This window comes from Sapajus apella, unplaced genomic scaffold (genome assembly GCF_009761245.1).
Source record: "Sapajus apella isolate SASKATOON/1434 unplaced genomic scaffold, GSC_monkey_1.0 scaffold100, whole genome shotgun sequence".
NCBI classification, from domain to species: Eukaryota; Metazoa; Chordata; class Mammalia; order Primates; family Cebidae; genus Sapajus; species Sapajus apella.
In genome coordinates this window covers 547663-567791 of record NW_022437040.1, presented here as the reverse complement: position 1 = coordinate 567791, position 20129 = coordinate 547663, and the positions used below count along the sequence as shown (strand labels likewise).

At 42.0% G+C, this 20129-nt stretch overlaps 1 protein-coding gene across 41 annotated transcripts in view; it reads left to right on the top strand.

Annotated features, from left to right (window-relative positions):
- Positions 1-20129, top strand: part of CELF2 (CUGBP Elav-like family member 2) — a 641808-nt gene that overhangs the window by 564903 nt on the left and 56776 nt on the right. For 38 of the 41 annotated variants that reach the window (XM_032258128.1, XM_032258094.1, XM_032258095.1 and 35 more), the window contains 4 exons: positions 279-413; positions 8998-9077; positions 13037-13195; positions 17260-17323. In XM_032258128.1, the coding sequence (XP_032114019.1) occupies positions 279-413; positions 8998-9077; positions 13037-13195; positions 17260-17323 (438 nt within the window). The remainder of the gene's footprint in view (positions 1-278; positions 414-8997; positions 9078-13036; positions 13196-17259; positions 17324-20129) is intronic. The other 3 variants (XM_032258129.1, XM_032258130.1, XM_032258131.1) reach the window with 1 other exon arrangement.

The following is a 20129-nucleotide window of genomic DNA, read 5'->3' as shown; positions in this document are numbered from 1 at the left end:
ATAGGAGAGAAGAACTTAACAGCATTCCATGTTGTATTAAAACATTTTATTAATAACAAGTGCACAGGGAGAATGAGGCATTCAGGAAGTGCCAGGTGGGAGAGATCGGCAGGGTGGGGCGCATGGAGGGAGAAGAGTGGCTGGACATCTGCAGAGTGGGCCTTGGGACATGTGCTTGGTCTCACATGGCTGGGGCCTGGTTTGATGGGGTAATGGAGCATTGATTGCAAGGAAAAAAATGAAATGGCCTTTGCTCATTCATTATTTTTATCTCCTAGCTGTGGAAGACAGAAAATTGTTCATAGGAATGGTTTCGAAGAAATGTAATGAGAATGATATCAGGGTGATGTTTTCTCCATTTGGCCAGATAGAAGAATGCCGGATCCTCCGGGGACCTGATGGGCTGAGTCGAGGTGAGTGTGCTGTCTGTAAAGCCTCTCCCCTTAAGTGCTAATTGGAGCCCTGTGTCACAGTCGAGACAGATGTAGGCACCACACACAGCAAGAGGTCACCCTGTAATACATCCCATGTGATAAAGTTATCCAACCTGAACTTTTCACCATAGCTGAAATGATCACCTTTTATTTCTCAAGTTGAGAAGGTCTTGGTGCCACTATATTAGCTCAAGTTATCACTGTCAGGTGCGAAGCCAACAGGCTGCCCTACTGCTAGGTATCCTTTTCAATATCAAATTGAAGTGGATGTCGGGGGGCAAGAAGGAGAGGTAGAAAATGAGAAAGGATATTTGTTGTTTTCATCTTAGTGATCAGGCTTTCTGCCTGTGCCTGAAAGAAATGTTAAGAATATGGTCCTCTTCACAGTGACACAAACCAGGGAAACAGCATCAGTGTTCACACACAGTGCAGTGCAGATAGGAATGTGGGGTGAGTGGGCCTGTCTTGGGGTATTAGAGTTTTATTTCAGAGAGCAAAACTCCTGGAGTCCTGAACCAGGGGAGCTCTTTAAGTGACAGAAAAATGACTTTTCCCTGAAGAAGATTGTAGGCTCTTCTTTGCCACCACAATAGAAGCGAAAGCTGTAGCTGAGAGCCTTGATGATAAGCCAGTATTTTTGCGATCAGCTATACAAAATATTTGGAAATCACCATTCTCTTCCCTGTTGGCCTCTCCCTTGACAATGCTGCACACCTCCTTCCTGAAACCACTCATAAAGGCTGACACTGGAGGTTGACAATTCGTCTGACTGCTGTTACCTGAGTCAGTCCGAGGTGGAAATGTACACATAAAATGTGTTTTTCTCTTCTTGCAAGAAATCCATATTTTTAGCAACATGGAGAAGGTTTTCATTCTTTTATTACTGTAATTACCAGGGCAATTTCTGTGGGGCAAATGAGGAACTTGGTTTCATTCTCAATCTCTGGCTCTGGGCCAGCACTGACATCCCAGACCACGTGTTGAAAGAAAAGGTCAGGTCATGAGGATGAAAGCACGAGTTTTCACCCCTCTCACTAGTTGTACCTAACTTCAGTACCATGTGAGGAAGCACATTTGTTCTTTTGATTTTTAAACATAAAGCTTCATGATGTCAGTTGCCAGAATGGAAGGCCTGGAGAACAAAAGTGCCCACCTACAGCCACCTCCAGAGCCCCAGTGTGGAGGTAGTCTAGAAGAAAACAAGGAGGAGGTGGAACCACGCCAAGCTTTTGATTCCTGTGTTTTCTTCTGAAGGTGGTTTAAAAAAAAAAGGCGGCATAGAAATCACAGTTTATGCATTCTCTAACAATTCTGAAATTTGTGTTATATAACACTCACTTAAAAGATGTGATTCTCTAAAAGCTGAACAAGCCATTCTATTGAGTGTGATCCTGGATTAGCACATCCAGTACCTGGGGCTCCTCTGCAGCTTTTCACCTGTGCCATCATCAGGGGCAAGCAAAGCCATCCATTGTTGTGATGGACCACACCACCTCTGGCTCCTGAACAGCCTTACCAGCCAAGGGTTGCTAGTATGCCTTCCTAGTGACTCAAACCAGCAGAGCTTCTGATCACACCTGGTCGTCCAGTTCTCCTGCAGTCGTTCTATACATATATATCCACTTAAAGAGAAACTAGGAGAGAGAGTACTGTGGGAAAAAGTGTGGCTAAGCAAAGAATAAAATACGTAGGAAGATATGATAATAGTTTTGTAATCCCTTTTCTGGTGCCAATTTGGTAATTAGAATCCCTATTCTGTTGTTATTCTCAATCACACTTCAGTGTAACCCTTGTAATTTTCATTCTCCAAGGTAAGGAGAAATGGCACAAGGAGAGCCCTTAAATTAATCATGATGAAATATATCATGGCTTAGGGGGTGTTGACCCCAAGTTCCAGTCCCACAACTTCTACTGAAATGAAATAGAACTTCAGTAATTTTATTTTCTGACCTCTGTCCTGAGGTTTCCCCATTTATAAATATATCTGCCCTGCTCCTCTTGCAGGGAGTCACTCGTTACTGGTGTGGTAGCTTTCTCCTGCGCATACAATCTGCATGGGTTAGTGGAGGGACCCCAGGTAGGCAGTATGTGTGCTTGATTTCTGCTCCCCGTCTGCTGGCCTGGCTGCTCTAGGCAGTGACTCTCTGGCACACTTTCTCTGTCTGTCCAGTGGGGACAGTAATGAACAGCATTGCTGCCTGCAGCATTCAGAGCTCCTTGAGCATACATCAGTTATTTCTGCAGATCAGGTTTTAAAGCAGCCAGAACCTCCATGGGAAAGAGCAGGATACACAGTACTTAACAAGAGAACTTAGCTAATTTGATCTGCCATTTGGTTGATTAACCAGCACTTGACACCAGAAGCAGCCTGTTCCTGCAACAAGTGACAGGGAGCATTCTCATCAATATTTTATGCAAATGCTGGCTCAATATAAAGAGGAGGAAACTCCTTCCTCCCTTTTTTTTTTTTTTTTTTTTTTTTTTTTTTTTTAACAGCAGAAAAGTAATTTCTGGTGAATTGATGAGAATTCCCTATTGCCCAAAAAAAAAAAAAAAAAGGAAAATGCTCATTTATAACTATTCTGAGAGATAAAGACAGACAGTGGTACGTTTTTCGATTAGCAGCACCCAGGGACTCTTGGCTACAGGGGCCTGCTCCTGAATCAGTGTATTTGTTAAAAGAATAATTCTCTTTCATGCTGCCATTTTACTTTCATTAAGGTATTGCAGTTTCAACCCAATATTAGTAAGTGTCTCCCATTAGTGGCACTGCAGATGAAGGGCATTCAGCATTTCTGTTCTTAATGTCTATTGCTGGCTCAGCTGTTTAAATAAAAATTAAGAGAAACAAAGGCTCTGCAAAGTACCTTCTAATACAAAACCAGGGTATACCCTCTTCCGTGAGAAAGTTTTAAAATCAAACTCTTGGATTATGGTAAGAGAGAAGTGCAGCTGAGTGGTTCACCTTTCTTTGTCTGCCTTTGCCCAGTTCACTACAAGGATGAAGACAAAGGAAGGACCTGGGTTATCTGGCTCCTCCCAGATTTCTAATGTCATTTCTCCCCCGCCACTTCAGTAGCCTCAGGCCCTTCCTAAGAGGCATTAGACTGAGGTTTCTCCAGGCTGGCTGACTTGGTTGCCCCACTGTATCAGAGAGGTGCCCTGCCCTGACCGACAGCTATACCCATCAAGCCATGCTATACTTTCAGTTAGAATCAATGCCTTTTTTTTTTTTTTAAGTGGTGATCTACCTATTGGCAAGAAAAAAATATTTTTAAAATCCCATCATTATTCACCAGCCCCGGCCCATATTTCAGGGCAGATACACTCAGGAAATTGTCATGACTCTCTAAGTAGAAAGCACCTAACACCTGCCAAGCACTTAGAGCCACTGAAGATCTGCGGACACTTCCTGGCTTGAGGCAGTGTGGCCATATCTCAATATGCATTTCTCCCTTTAAGGAAGTAACCCCTTCTGCATCTTCTCTAACTTGGAAAACACTGAAATGCTTCCAAGCAACTATGGGAGGCTCAGCTCCTTCTGCAGTGGCTGCTCAGCCTCTCCAGGCCTGCTGTGGAAGCCTTCGTGGAGAAAAGGAGCAGGATGCCGTGGGCCCACATGTGGCAGTTCAAATGAGGAGTTTGCTCTTAAAAACAGAGCCTGAACTTTCTAAGCCAAATGTACTTAATTGACAGCATCCCCTTAGCATACTGATTTCCCAAAATACACACGCTCTCACTTACCCAGAATCCCACAGTCAGCATGGGCTATTTAGGTACAGGGTTTTCTGCACCATTGCAGTTGAATATCTCTAACCCAGAGACAGTAAAGGAGTTTATTTCATTTTCCCCCCACAAACTGTAGACAAATCTTCACTGCCATTTAAGGTAACTTTCTGCTTGTTTAAGAATATTCCAGCTGTGTTTATGGTGTTCCAACATTCCCCTGCCAAAACCCTTGACAAATGGATTGGCAATATTTTCAGGGATGTTGGCAAGTACAGACTGGATTTAGCTATTAAATTCTCATTTGTTTTTGTCATATCTGATCAGGATACAGGGATAGGCTTTTGACTATTACAACATGTACACAGTACTTGGGAGGCTGAGGCAGGAGGATCACTTGAGCCCAGGAGTTCAAGACCAGCCTGGGCAAGATAGCAAGATGCTATCTCAAGACAACAACAACAAACATGTACACAGAAAAGAATCAGTTTTCACACATTTTGGCTCTGCCCACACAGTACCTAAACATCCAGATGTGTGGGAACTTTCGTGGCATGCCCCCTGGACTCCTGACTGCATTTGCCATCTTGTTCCAAATACAATCTTCCAATCTTACCTCAGTGATGAGGTTTTGCCAGCTATTAAGTAGGTCCTAGTCTATTCCCAGCCTCGCATGCCATAAATGAATGATGTCTGCATGCCAGTTTTAAATGAAGTAACCCAGCATCAGGGATGGCACATCAGACTGTTAGTTTTTATCCCCCAAGATTATATTGGTAACATATGTTTATGTTACCATGACTGGCTGCATTCAGATCTTTCTTTGGCTGACTAGGAATTTGTAAAGAAGTTTTCCATAGGTTAAAATCTCCTTCGTACTACACTAGTTAAGTTATACTTCTTTCACTTGAAGTACAGTGGCTACTACACCTTTTTCAAAGAAGTAACACAGAAAAGCAAGAGGCCCTGGCATTGTTCATGCTTTTAAAAGTACCTGTACTTTTTTGTGTGTGTGTGTGCAGAGCAAGAATTCATCTAGTTCTCAATTCTCTTGCAGCTGAGAAAAAAGGTGGAACACCTGAGTTAAGATATCCTTTCAATTGAAATGACAAGTGTAATAGATGTGTTCCAAAATCTTCTCTGTGACAGGGCTACGTGCTTTCCTTAGATCTTGTCTGTAGGAGGAAATTACTTTGAGAAACCTTTCCCCAGTCAATCATTTATCTGTCTTAGCAGCAAGAAGGCATCCTCACTGAAATAAGAGGAATGCAGCTCCTTTCATTTCTGTTGGCAATCCCTAACATTCTGAAAGCAGAGATAATAAATAATTGCAAAGGTAAATTGTAGGTTGGCCAAATTTACAGATGATTTTTTTTTTTGCTACTATATATGTGGAGGTTTTCAGACAGTAATATACATACTATCTTACCAGAATTCCTCCCCACCAAAAAAGAAAGAAGTGTGGCTTCATTATTTTAATACCTGTGTCTTTTTTCCCCCAGCCTTGTTTCTCCAGCGTTTTGGTCAGTAGGCAAAGAGCCAATTGCTGAGACATGACATTCAACAGTCTAAAATGGTTAAGGGCTGTCCCTACAAGATTAGAGCCATTGTCCTGTAAAGACCCAGTGAACACCACTGCACCCAGAAGCACATGTTTAGTAGAAGAGAGGGATAGTTAAAACCCAAGTTACTGCTGAACAATGGAAAGCCTTCTGGTTGGTTTGAGAAAAAAAGCCAGCAGCCAGTCTTAATGGTAGGGACTTACGTGATCCTGTGTTAGTCTAAAGCCATAGATTGGAGGCCTAATCCTAAAGCCACCAGTGTGTTTTCACTGGTGTTGAAAACTAACATCTATCCATAGGATTTACCATGACCTCCTGTTTTAGAGAAATAACAGTGGTTAACAAGCTACCATTGCAGGAAACATTTGACTCTGAAGTTGCTTGACTTCATCCAGAGTGACACCGAAAGTGACATTTTTCAACATGCACTCCTACTTTATAAATGACACCGTAATTTTTTTCTCAAGTAATTGAACACAGCACACAGTGCAGAACTTGACAGAAGCCCCTAAGGAGACAGTTTCTCTTACTGCACCACTGCCAATAGAATTAAAAGGTTAAAGAAGTCCTCCGATGTGTCAGATCATTTTTTGGGTGGGGTAAGGATTGCATAATTAGAAGTATCAGTCAGGCTTTTTTTTTTTTTTTTTTTTTTTAAGACGGAGTTTTCGCTCTTGTTGCACAGGCTGGAGTGCAGTGGCGCGATCTCGGCTCACCGCAACCTCCGCCTCCTGGGTTCAGGCAATTCTCCTGCCTCAGCCTCCTGAGTAGCTGGGATTACAGGCATGCGCCACCATGCCCAGCTGATTTTTTGTATTTTTAGTCAGGCTTTTAATTGCAGATTTGTTAGAGGAAAGGGCAGTGATTTGAGTTTCTAGGAACAGGATTTTATTGTTCTATTGGTAATGCTTTTCTTCTGAGGCCTGATAATTGCTGTATCTTTCTCACTAAGTTACTTTAAAAAGATCTGCTTATATGAAATTGTGGCAAATGCATAAACTGTGCCTTATTGATTTTTGTTGACATTTTATATGTTTCTTACACATTTTTAACCTCCATTTGGAAACTGTCAGTTTGGCACATGGTGCTGGATAAGAAAAACCAGTGAAGTGAATGCAGCAATCTTTTTAACTATTAAAAGCAGAATTAGTCCAGGCTCTGCTTGGTTTCAAATCTATCTCCAGTAGATGATTTGCTTTTTCCTCCATTGTAGTTTCAAGATAAGAAGTGGAAAAATAAAAATCTTTTAGTGTTAATTCCTCTGTTAATAATGCCAGAGATGATGAAAATGCTTCTGAAGAGATGTTACTTGGAAACAGATGGCACATTTGGACTGGATCATCTCAGAGCTCAGCATCAGTATGGAAGCCAGTGGAGGTCCTGTCCTCTGTCCCACACTTATATCATCTAGCTGCCTTATAGAAGGCCACTAAATTGTTTTTATGGATGACAGAAGCTGCAGTCAGTCTTAGTACAGGTAGTGTGTTCAAATAGTAAGCTTCATCAGCTGCTGTGCTGTCGGAAAACCACATGAGACAGCTCAGCATTGACCGTGAGCTGGACGTCATTCAGGCTTCTTCAAGCCAGCTTAGCCAAGAGGCGAATGTAAGATGAGTTTCTCATGTACTGAGAGTTTTTTGTATATTAAAAATTATAGCATGATGCAAAAAAAATGCATTGACTTATTTTCATGACTGGATGTCGTTGTGCTTTGGGGGTAACCGGCAAGCATTGCTTTCTCTTACTGCTGTTTGATTAAAAGGTGCTACGACAGTATTGACTTGATAATCTCACCAGGTACTCGTGCAGAGCAAAAAGAAGAAAATATATTTTATGGCTTACAAATTGATTTACATAAACCAAACAATCTGCTGGTCATTGGAATGCAGAATGTTCTGTTTTGCTTATTGGCCACAGGGGCAACAATCTCGCATTGTTGATGCCAGAATTCTGCTTTTCATGCATTCACTCTGAAATGACAATAGGCTTCAGCCTCTCAGTGTTTAGATTTGCTTCATTTGGAGATCTTTTAAGTAGTAATAGCAATGTTTTGAGGAAATTGAGTGGAACACTAAATTATTCTCTGATACCTAAGTTCAAAATGTGCAAGGCTAAAGAAGCTGAAAATCAATGCACTTTTAAAGTCATTAGAGATCATAAGTGAAATAAGTCTGTGTTGCTTTAGCTAACCTTTTAGTGTGCTGCGGTTTTATTAAAATATCAGCCTGAATCTGCATTAATTTCACAGTCTTTTTCTCTAAGAAGCCCAAGGGTACGTGATGAATAAAATGTAAATTTGAGAAGGCAGTGTTTTTATTAGTGAAAAGGGCAATGAGCCGTGTAGTTGGAACAGTGACCTGCATGGTGGCCAGCGCTGGTACAAGGAGCAGGAACAGGCACTACAGAGTCTAGTCATTTTACAGCACAAGAAAAAATAGGCATGGAAAGTTTCACTGGTCTCCCGGTAGATATTCAGAGAAATGTACATTGTCTTGTGTATGTTAGACTTGAGGTCAAATTTTTGATATGTTTCAGAAATTCACAAGTCTCAAAAGTCATGAAGATTTTATGCAGATAAATGCCAGTGCACTTGTTTTTTTACATTTTACTTTATAGCAGGATTGAATATTCTCGGAGTAGTACAGCATTTGTTTTTATTAATAATTAGTAATTACTAAATAGTTTGTAACAGATTTGATATATATGTTTGTATTTGCATAGCAACAATTTATACATATATATTTTTTAAACTACTCAGAAGGTATTAGATACATTTATTTGCTGACATTTTGAGCTCTTGAAATTTATTTGCTAATTTGCTCTTGGTGTGAGGATTTTCTTATTTGTCCCTTTAAAAATCAATGATAAAATTTAAAATGCAAAGCCCTCATGTGTGGATGCCTTCAGTAAAGATCATCAGTCAAGGAGAAAATGGAAAATAGCAACTTTTTATTTTAGAAAATGCAAACTAGATCTTGCCGATTTCAAACCCTGTGGCTAAAAACAGTACCCAACTTCCTCCCCTAGTTTCCATTTAAAAAATAAACTAATAAATAAATACGTCTTTCTGCTTTGGTCAGATTAGCAAGTCAGCACTGTGAATAAAAAGCAAAATAAGATAAAACCAAAGAGAGAAGTTGTTTATTTTTATGTACTACTGAGAACAGTGTCGTCTTGTGGCAGTTCTCGTAGACTGTGTTGGTTTAACAAGCGTCCAACCCTTTTGTCTTGTTGTTTTTTGTCTTTCCTGCTCCCTGTCCCCTTGTTTCCCACAGGCTGTGCGTTTGTCACATTTTCTACAAGGGCAATGGCACAGAATGCAATCAAAGCCATGCATCAGTCTCAGACCATGGAGGTACTGTATCATCTGCCCTTTCTTTGTTTTCTTTGTGCAAATGATGGGGAATGGTAAAGCAATTCTCTCCTGTGTGGATTGTTCACATGACAATCACAGATGTAAACTTTCACCATCTCAGTTTTTATTCATTCATTCTCATTCTCTCTCTCTCTCTCTCTCTCTCCCTCCCCCCCTCGGCATTTTCCCCCTAATGACTTGAAATGCATTTAGTAAAACCTTCCACTTGCTCTCCAGTTATTTCTTTTGAGCCTTTTATTGCAGTGGCACAGGTCCTGAGGTGTAAAATTGTGAGCACTTTAAGCAAAGTGTCATTCTAGACCTACAGGATCAAATACGTTCCCCACCCTGGGGTCAGTGTGGATGAAACAGTAACAGCCCCCACCCCAAATTGCTGCTTGCCCTGTGCTGAGTCCCAGGGTTCTTTCTTTCGTACACGGTCAAGTTACCTTTATTCTAGTCAAGCAGCATTGTGTTTTTACATGAAGAATGTTGGAGAAAGTTATTATTTCTCCCACTGCATTTAACAGTGTAAATGCAAATTTGGAAAATAGGATTTGTCTCCTTCCTAAAAAATGAGCAATAATGAAGAAACATAATAAAGGCTCAAATGTGGTCTCCTCATGAGAGATCATGGCTTTAGGGGAAGGTGACTACCCGGGTGTGGCTGTACACCCACAAACATAGCTAGATGGCTCTATACTTTTAGTCTGTGATTTGGGTCATGGCCTTTCAGAATTTTGCACAAAAGCATTCCAAGAGTGATATGCCGTTACTTCTGTATTGTCTGATAGAATCATTTGGGAGTGCATGTTCTGCTGTATTATGTATACTGTATCTTTGTGTATGGGTGATCTTTTCTGGAGGTGGCCTTGTGGTGTTATCTGAAGCTATGTTTTTATATTTTGAAAAAATATATTTTCAATTTTATTTAATATGCAGAAAACTTTTTTCTTGATTGAGCTTCTGTTTTACCCCTGTTTTGTTGGGGTTTTATTTTTTGTTTGTTTGTTTTTGTTTGTTTTTTGCAATGCTGCATCTCCCAAAGCATGCTGGGAGCCAAGTGATCAGTATGCGTCATGTTTTGTGGGCAACTTTTTTTATAGTGAATCGAAAGGTGGGTGCAAAGGGGGGAAGGAGTGTGCATGGCATTGTCATTCAGTGTTGACTGTACTTTTCTGACTTGTGATACCAGCATTGCAAAGCCTATTGTCTTTTTCAAACATTCATCTTGACTTTGATATTCCTAACATATCTTATATAATCAATGTGTTTTCCTTTCAGTGCAATGCATTTTTAAGACACTCACAATCCCCTACCTGAAGGCAAACTCAGGTGAAAATCGGGCACGATAGGAGATAATGAGCAGGATTTGGAATGTCTAGGAAGCTAATTTTGTCTGACATGCAGTTACACATGTGATGGTGTTTTGCTTCCCTCTTTCTCTTACTGAGGCTGTTCCATTCCTGTGGATTAGCCTGATTTCCAGCCACATTTTAATCTTCAATTCAGTTTGAAGATTAAAATGGAAATGCTATCGGGGCAAAAAAAAAAAAAAGTCTTTATCTTCCATATATGCAGTCATTCTTATTTTTATTTCTTGTAATTTAGTGATTCGTACCCAAATTGGCCTCACCTGAGATAAATTTTTTTAACTTCAATTCTTTCACCTCTGTTAGAAACGTTGCCATCCCCATTGCTTCCCGTGGAGCCCCCCAGTAATGCTCACGGAGCCATGGAGAACCCGTGGGAGATCACGTTCCCTGTGTTCCCGTAGAAGGAGTACTCGGGATCATAAAGCAGAACTGGGCATGAGCGAGGCTGAGAAACAGTAGGCTCCCATAATGGAAAGAGTTTGTTAGAGCACTGGGGCATGTTTGTTCTTAAGCCCTTCATCTTTTATTATTATTAATGTCTGTGTTACTTAAAAACCAAATTCGGTATACTTGTTTTTAAAACTGGACATCCATGCTTACACAGAGGGACCCTCTGACACTTAAATTTCTTTTTTAGTTTTTTCTTTTAATTGACATTTAAATGGATATGTATTACACAGTCATAATTGTTGGACTAACATTGTTTATTTTTTAACTAATTACATTATTTCCAGGATTCTGGCATACGTCTTTAAACAAGATGTATTACTTAATTCACAATGATGTGAATGTTGAAAGAACAAGGTCTTACAATTTTATATTGTGCCTTCTATTTCTCCACTTGCCTTTATTCTCTCTCTTCCCTATTTTTCATGGTTTAAGTAAATCATTTTTAAGCTATAATCATAGGCCTAATTTTCTACTTTTATATCATTTTTTAGTCTTTAAGGAAGATGTTCTATTAGGAGAAATGCTATAATTTGTTACGGAACAAATTTGATGGGACAATAACAACCCTCTTCCATGCAAAACCCCTTCTCTACATAATCTTAAAAGTATATTGCTCTCTTTAAAGTGATAAAGTACTGAAACATGGAGCAGATACAGAAAAATGAATTACAGATTTTTTTAAATGATGGAAATAGGATTTTTGTGCAGTTTACTAACATTTAACAGTCTGTACCATAACTCTGCCTACCAGAGCTGAAGACCAATAGGCTGGAAGCTGAACACTGAAATACTCATCTCATTTTTCTCACGATTTTTTATTAGCAGACATGATATCCTCGTATATTCAGAACTGCATCCCCAGTAACTACCCAAGGTGATAAGGGAAAAAAATGCGTTTGTTTTCCAGAAAAAAGAAACATGACCCAAAGGGAGTGGAACAGAGAAACTCATTTAAATAGGAATATAACATTCTGAGAGGAGAGAGAGAGAGGTCTATTATCATGCTGAGCTTCAATAAAAGTTTTTCTTTTAATCACTTGGGTAGAATTACTTCTTTATACCTCAGCAAAACTGAACAGCTTTAACTGTGATGAAATGTGTAGGCAAGCCACACGAAGGAGGAGAAGAGGCTAGGGAAGGAGGGGAGACTGCTGCTGAGTTATTTAGCAAGTGGCGAGTGTTGGAAAGGTGCTTTGGAAAGGAGGTCTTCGCGCTTGAGGTGTCAGGCTATTATCTTCCCTGATGATTTTATCTAGCTCAAAAGTGAATTCTGTGACCTTTGGCCATTTCTTTCTCACTACCACCTACTCCTTGCCTTTTAAAGGAAATCAAAACTGAAAGAAGCTGCTAGAATGGGGAGGTTCATTAGGGAAAGAAGCCCATGACTCCTCTGTCTGCCATTCACAGTCTATCTCCTTTGGCTAGAACGTGCTTCTGGTTTTTGAGTTTGCACCAGCTCCCGGGATGACGGGTAGCACAGGTGTGCTGAGGGAAGAGGCCTCTCTGAAAACCTGAACGGTTACTCTGGAGAATGCCTGTCTTCTCTGGATATCTCCTGCCCTCATCCACAGAGCTAAAATGAAGCCCTTCTCCCTATTATTGCTGGGTCAATAGGATTTTCACAATCACAAAGTTCACAGGTACATAACTGAAAATTGGAAAGAGTAAAAAGATGAATGAATGAGAGATATGGCCATTCCCATTACAAATTCTCCCCTTTGTCCTCTGTCCACCAATGAACATGGGCAGACACACAAAGCCAAGTCTGTCTTTAAGACGACAAAACCATGAAGCTCCATTAAGGAACCTCGGTAAGGTCTAGTGTCTGTAAGGAGGTCCTGCAAGGTTGAAGGAAGACACAGGAAGAGAGGAGAGGCCGTTACTAATCAGAGCAAGAAAGCTGGTGACTTTACCCATCACCAGATCCCTCAAAGAAACCACTGGCAATGTCTGGATTTTTCTGTTGATGGTACTATTCAGAGAAGAAGGAGGAATATCAAACCATTTTAAACCATTTCAGCCCATTCCATGTGCTCCAGGCTAGTGCAGAAAGGTAGCTCCGGTGCTGAGTGTCGTGAGTGGATTCCGCCAGCCTGTAACCCCCTCTCCACTTTCCAATGTGTCTGACCACAGGGCTGCTCTTCACCTATCGTGGTGAAGTTTGCTGACACTCAGAAGGACAAAGAGCAAAGGCGCCTCCAGCAGCAGCTCGCTCAGCAGATGCAGCAGCTCAACACTGCCACCTGGGGGAACCTGACGGGGCTGGGCGGACTCACCCCGCAGTATCTGGCGGTAAGTGTTGGGCAGTGCCGGCAAGGTCCTCACCCGCTGAAACTCTGCAAACTGACTTTTTCCCTCCCTACGCTGAGGCATTCTTTTTCATTACATTTTCAGTCTTGGGGAATTACTGAAATCAGCATTTATGCAGGATATTTTTCCAAGTTAAATTGATTCAATTAAGAACAGGAATAATTGGATTCCTGCCTGATGTAGACTGGGCAAAGTCCCACAGGCTAAACTTCTAACCAGTGTTTGAAAGGCACCCCAACACCCTGAATCAGAAGACATGCCGCTGATGATTAAAGATAGGGAGGCTGCTGGGTTCATCCATGTCAGGTCGGTGTTTCTTACTTTGTTTATTTGAAACCAACAAAATTCTATTCTATTTCAAGCCCAGCAGATGCAGTTCCTTCAGCCATTCCTTACATCTCATGGTATCTGAATTTGAGCTTTCTGGTTGATCATGATTTCTTCATGTTCCTTGTTTCACTTTGTCGGTATCTTTATTGAAATACAGTGACCAGAAGTTAAGACACTCCCCCCAGCAAGATCTGAACAGAACGCAGTAGTAACCCCTAGTGTGGACTTAGGGCCTCTGACTGGAGCTTGAGACTGGGATTTGTAGTAACCAGGGCAGATGTGGGCTGGAAGGCAGCCAGTACTCTAAAGATTTTATCTTTACTATAATTCCTGCTGAATCATGCTCTTCTACCCCATTTTTCTGCTTTGGAACATAAGTGCTAGACTTCACATGTATGAATATATTTTCATATTGTGGGTTTGGGCCTTTGATTCCAGCCTCTGAGGGTGTGTGTATACACCCCACAGGTCTTGGGTCCTAATTCTGTCATTTTACATTTTAACTATCCCTCTTGGGATCCTATCACCCATTAGCTTACTTTGTAGCAGAAGCTGTGCTGTTTTGTCAAATGATCTTCCCTATTACGTTGGAAGGTGAGATTATCCTGCTTATGGGGCAGATGAGGAAAGGGAGACTCAAAGAAGCTAAGTAACTTAACCCAGAATCAACCAGCTTCTTGTGGCCCATGAGACTTCAGCCCTGCATGTCCTGCCAGCTGGCCATACGGCCTCTTTGAGGACTCTGGGTGCTGCTGTGGGTCACTTTCATCTTTTTAGCTGCCCCACCCTCAGTGCCCAGTGGGGTCTGGTACATAATAGCTCTTCAATATATATTTGATTAATGAATGAGAAACATCCTTTTCCTGTCTTCCTCTGTGCTCTTAGCAAAAGCATTGGCTCAGCTTGCCATCACTTTCACTCCATTTCTATACCTTTTCATGAAGATACCATGAGAGATTTTGTCAGCTGTCTTGCTGAAATCTATATTTGCTCTGCCATTGTTTTCTTATCAGTCTAAAAATTGCTTTAAAAAAATAAGCCTAGCTTGACTGTGATTTTTTTTCCCACAAATGTGAGCTGTTCAGTTGTGCACAGACACTTGGTTTAATTATATGCACCAGAATTTTTGTCCGAGGCTGACATCATACGCACCTTCCCATACTCTCTAAGAGTCCGGCTTCCCATCCACCATTTCTGAAAATTGAGACACGTGAACACTCTTGTCTTCTAGCACATCTCCTATGCCCCACAGCTCACAGAAGTCTCAGGCACATGTTTTGGGGACCATATCTGCAAATTACTTCTGTACATGAAGGACAGTAAATCTCGGCCTCCTTTATAGAAACATGTTGTTAAATGCTGTCACTGCATTTCCCTCTGCTGTGGGTGATTCTTTCTTGGCCATGTTTGTTCTACTCCCTTTCAGTTGAAAAGCCCTTTCTCTGAAGGAGCCCTCAGTTGCCTTGAGTGATAGGTTCTGACCCTGGCTCACCAGAGGTTGGTTATCCATGGCAATAATACTGGGTGGTGGTTTAATGACACTCTGGTGTTTCCACTTACCTCCATAGCTGTTGTTAACTCCTCAAAGTATCTTCACAGCTAGCTTAATTTTAAAAATTTAAAAACACTGAATATGAGGAGGAAGTTGGAGTTGATAAGCCTAAGAGAATGCAAACACAACAAATCTAACCAAATAAGGCCTTGCTACTACAATGGACAGTCCCTAGCTTTTCCCACTGTGTCTTCCTCACTCTCTTCCTCTTTCTGTGTATATAAGAGTATGTGTGTGGGCAAGGAATCAGAGGGATGAGTGAACACAGACTTTGTTTGGTTTTAGTACCTGTTAGTGTGAAGTCCCATAATATTGTGCCTGAGGCTTAGGTTGAATCAGCCGAGGGTTCCCAACCCCTGGGCCGGGTTCTAGTACCCATCCATGGCCTGCTAGGAACAGGGCTGTACAGCAGGAGGGAAGGGGAGGCGAGTGAGCATTACTGCCCAAGCCCCACCTCCTGTCAGATCAGCAGCAGCAGGAGATGCTTGTAGGAGCACGAACCTGCTGTAGACTGCGCATGGCGAGGGATCTGGGTTGCTTGCTCCTTGTCAGAATCTAATGCCCGATGACCTAAGGTAGAACAGTTTCATCTCTAAACCTTCCCGCAACCCCTGTCTGTAGAAAAACTGTCTTCCACAAAACTGGTCCCTGGTGCCAAAAAAGTTGGGGACTGCTGGAATCTGCCACTGATAATTCTACACTGCTTGGCACTTTTACCTCACTTGAGATCTATTTTTGAGTCATATCCATGTGTAGAGTTTTTCATATCAAACTGGAAAGACCTGGACTTCCCCAGAGGAACAGTGTTCTAGATTGTTTCACAGAGCCCCAAATAAATTCTGAAAGCTTTTTTTTCCACCCCCCCCCCCCCCCCCCCCCCGAGACGAAGTCTTGCTCTGGCACCCAGGTTGGAGTGCAGGGGCACCACTTCTGCTCAGTGCAGCCTTCGTCTTCCAGGCTCAAACAACTTCTCATGCCTCAGCCTTCTGAAAAGCTGGGATTACAGGCATGTACCACCACACCCAGCTAATTTTAGTAGAGATGGGGGTTTTGCCATCTTGTCCAGACTGGTCTTGAACTCCTAACCTCCAGTGATCCACCTGCCTTGTCCTGCCAAAGTGCTGGGATTACAGATGGGAGCCACCACACCTGGCTCTGAAAGCTATTTCTAAAATAGTGAATGTTATCTTGTTCCTCCTAGCACATAGTATGACAACAGTATTTCGACAATAAATGTGACAAATCTGTGCTTCTGGTATCCATGTACAGTTGAATACAGGAGACAGCTGTATGTTTTTGTATTGATCTACCTTACTAAAAAGAATAGCAGTAAGCAGAGCCCAGCGCTCCGTATTTCACCTCAGTTAACCTGCAGTTCAGCTGCGTTGGACAAGTGCAGCTGCACTCCGGGGGCTCCAGGCCTTTCTCTCGTGGCAGCCATTCATTCTGCATGGCAGGAAAAATGGATCCCTGAAAGCACTAGTGGAAAACAGACTTTCTCACAAGTAGTTTAATTTTTTTGAAGATTGACATTCACAATGCGTGACTTCAACGTATATAGCACCAGACAATTCTCAGTTTTGACAAGCTGTATGTTTCTCTCTGCAGTGAAGACTTTTAAAACGGCTGCCCATTTGCGTGGTCATACAGTGGGGGCTGCAGCTGTACGGCTGTGAATAGACGCATTCATGTTAGTAGTTACCATGATGATCTTTATGTTGGCACCAGAGTCAGTGATTCCATGTGCTTCTGATGAAGGGTGAAGAAAGCTGAACAGTGCTGGAAAGTAGAAGAGAGGGAGGGAATGGACCCTGATTGACAGAGATGAGTTATGGTAACTGCTAGACTACAGAGAGAAATAATTAGTCATGCTATGTTGGTTTCAATAGATTTAACACCTGGTTGTTAAAAAGAGTAAATTGATTAATTGTTTTAAGGCAGCAGTGTTAGTGAGTTTCCCCAGTGTCTGTGTTTCTGAATAGAGATTAGACATGAATATGGATTTACAGCCCCAGCTCTGGGACCTTCAGCCCATCAGTAGGCAGGAGCAACCAACTCTGTAAATGCAAAGTAAACTGAATTTTTCCCCAATTTAATGAGGAAGTTACTTTGCTCTCACCTTCTCCACCTTGCCCTGACTTTGCACTTGTGCGTTCATCCGCAGCTCCTGCAGCAGGCCACCTCCTCCAGCAACCTGGGTGCGTTCAGTGGCATTCAACAAATGGCAGGTAAGTCAGGAAGCACACCTCTCCTTTGACTATGCCATTGTCAGAATTTGGGGTTGGTTCTCAGGGCAAAGAGAAGCAGCGGGGGAAGAGAACCAAGAGTGATCATCAAACTTGTTAGCTTTCTGTCTTAGGTGTTAACATTGGAACCTCCTGCTCTCAACTGTCTCTGCTACCTCTTAGGTTACCTCCCACCTTCCCTATGCATGACAGCTGTAGAATGAAGGGGATGAGAAATCCTGCTTGGCATCTATATCAACATATGACTGGATCAACAAATGACTTTCTAGTCATTTGTTGTTTTTATAAATAAGATTGATTACTGGGGGCTTTCCAGCCAGATTCCTATATCCAGAGCAGCCAAATGATTGACTCTCCTCTAAAATCTGAATAATAGTCAGTAAAGATGTTCTGACCTCCATAATGAAAGCCGGGATTGCAGGCCTATCTTTGATGCAGTTTGCAGCCCCTTGATAATGACAGACAATTAACAGGGCGCCTTTTTTACTGTAGTGCCCCAGTTGACAGAACTGTGCATCAGAAGCTTTTATGTGAAAGTATAATCTTTGTTCTCGAAAAAATCAAAGTGTGACTGTGTTTGAAAGCCAGCTCGTTGAAGGATTCCTTCTTCTAATGAGCTGTGCCAGTAGTAACTGAGGTGCAGTGATTAGCGAAAGGTCACTCCTGCCGAGCCACCTTCCGTGCTGATTTCCCTACCTAACACAGGGCCAGGGAAGGCAGCAGGCGCAATAAATCAGAACACAGGTGCCCATTAACCTGCCATGAGGAACGGTCAGAGAGCCTTTTCCTTGTTTGATTCCAAAAAGGTGGGGGAAGAGGACAAGGAGAAGAACGGGTTTTTGGCATATTAGAACCAAGCATGGTTTGTTTTAATCAAGGACACCCTGATTCAGTGCGGTGAAACCTTCATGTGCACAATGAAGCTTGCTTTTTTGTCACCATGAAAATTCCTTTTTTCCACATTTCTGTTTGTGTGTGTGTGTGTTTGTTTTTTAATATGTATCCTTGGGGTTTTTGGTTTTTTGTTTTTGTTTTTTTTTGTTTGTTTCACTTTGAATGAATCTGGAAAAACTTTCAAGGGGGCTTCTCCCTGGGTGTGTTATGTGATTGGCAGCCCAGCCGTTGTGGCCAGAGGGCCCTGGAAACTCATCAGCTGACAGCCTTCCTTGGCCTGCAATAAAAATACTTCTGAAATCTTCGTTGGGCTTTAAATCCGTTGGCACTGCCACATGGTTTTGTTGTGACATACCTTCTGGATTATTAGAAATAATATAACTTGAAATGATAAATAGCTAAATCATTCAGCAGCATCTTTACTTACACAGTTTGGGAAGCTGGCCTTGGAGCTAAGAATCACATTGAATGGTTAATTTACTTTTAATTCTATGAAAGGAACTAGAGAGAGATAAGTAAAATATTCAGGGGATGTTTTGTGTTTTAAAAGAGAAAACCTCCTGATTGCAAGCTCTAAAATAAATGATAAGATTTGTCACACTTTCAGCCCATGGGAGATTTGCTTTTCTTCTAACACTATGGACCCACCGGGATCGAAATTAGGGGCTTTCCTTAGAGGAGGCCTCAGGCTTTCCCACTCCCACAGCTGAATTATGCAGAGCAGGTCACTGGGTCCCAAGGCTGCTACCGAGCGTGGCGTCCGGGGTGGACAGCGTGCCCTGTCACCTTTTATTAGGGTGGATGTGCCTGTGCTGCACCAGCCGCAGGTCAGGATGCCAGTGCCTGCGCACTCTTCGTGCTCATTTGAAAACTCAAGGTATCTTGGATCACCTTACAAGGTGCCGAGGAGCAGATGGCTAATTTAAAGGCAATCTGTATGTGCTCTGAGCCTCCCAAATTATCCATTTCTCGAATCCTCAATGTGTAAAATTGAGCACACTAAGTCCACACAGGCTAGGAAATCAAATGCTGGACAGGCCACTCTCGGCCATCATTTGGAGTATTCTGAGTCTTCAAGGTGTAGCTGTCAGGCTCTGTAAAGGATACCTTGCATTTATAGTGATCATCAGGTCTCATCTTCGTGCATATTTAAAGTATTACGGTTTGGAGTATTTTTTCCACCAGTGAAGGAAAGTTTATATGGCCTCTCTGTTCTTGCCATGAATCTGCACCGGTGTTACACAGTGATCATGGTGGATGGGTGATGGAGGTTTCTTCCTAAGAGAAGCTTTCTCAGCTTCCCCAAATGTGAGAGGGGCACCTCTCTTCCATGTTCCCCAGAGCCCCTTCCTTCCTTCCCTACCTCTGCCCTCACCTTCCTGGATACTCCCTACTCTTTGACTCTTCAGTGTTCCAGGAGGGCGTAGCCTGGTGGCTGTCAGACTCAGCCCTCTCTCCTCTAAGAGCTGCTCATGAGTATTCTTGAGTGGATGAGTGAATAGATATATCACTCAACAGACATAAATCCCCTGTGGAGCTTAAGTTAAATACCCAGTTTTTGAATTAAGAAATTTGTCTTCAGCAATATGTATAAACCAAAAGAACATTAAACTAATGACAGTATCTTTACAAATGAGTTATTGGGGATTTGGAGATAGTTTGTGTAACATAAAATGTCACAAATACAATAGAAAGCATGATAGTGGGATTGAAGAAACCCAAGAGGTTATTTATCCCAAACACCACCTGATGTTACAATGCTTATTGGGTGATTGATACTGTGTCCTACTTAGAGTGAGCACATAAACAATTCAGATGTAATTTTTCTGTATTACATTATGTGTGTGTGTGTGTGTGTGTGTGTGTGTGTGTGTGTGTGTGTGTGTGTGTGTGT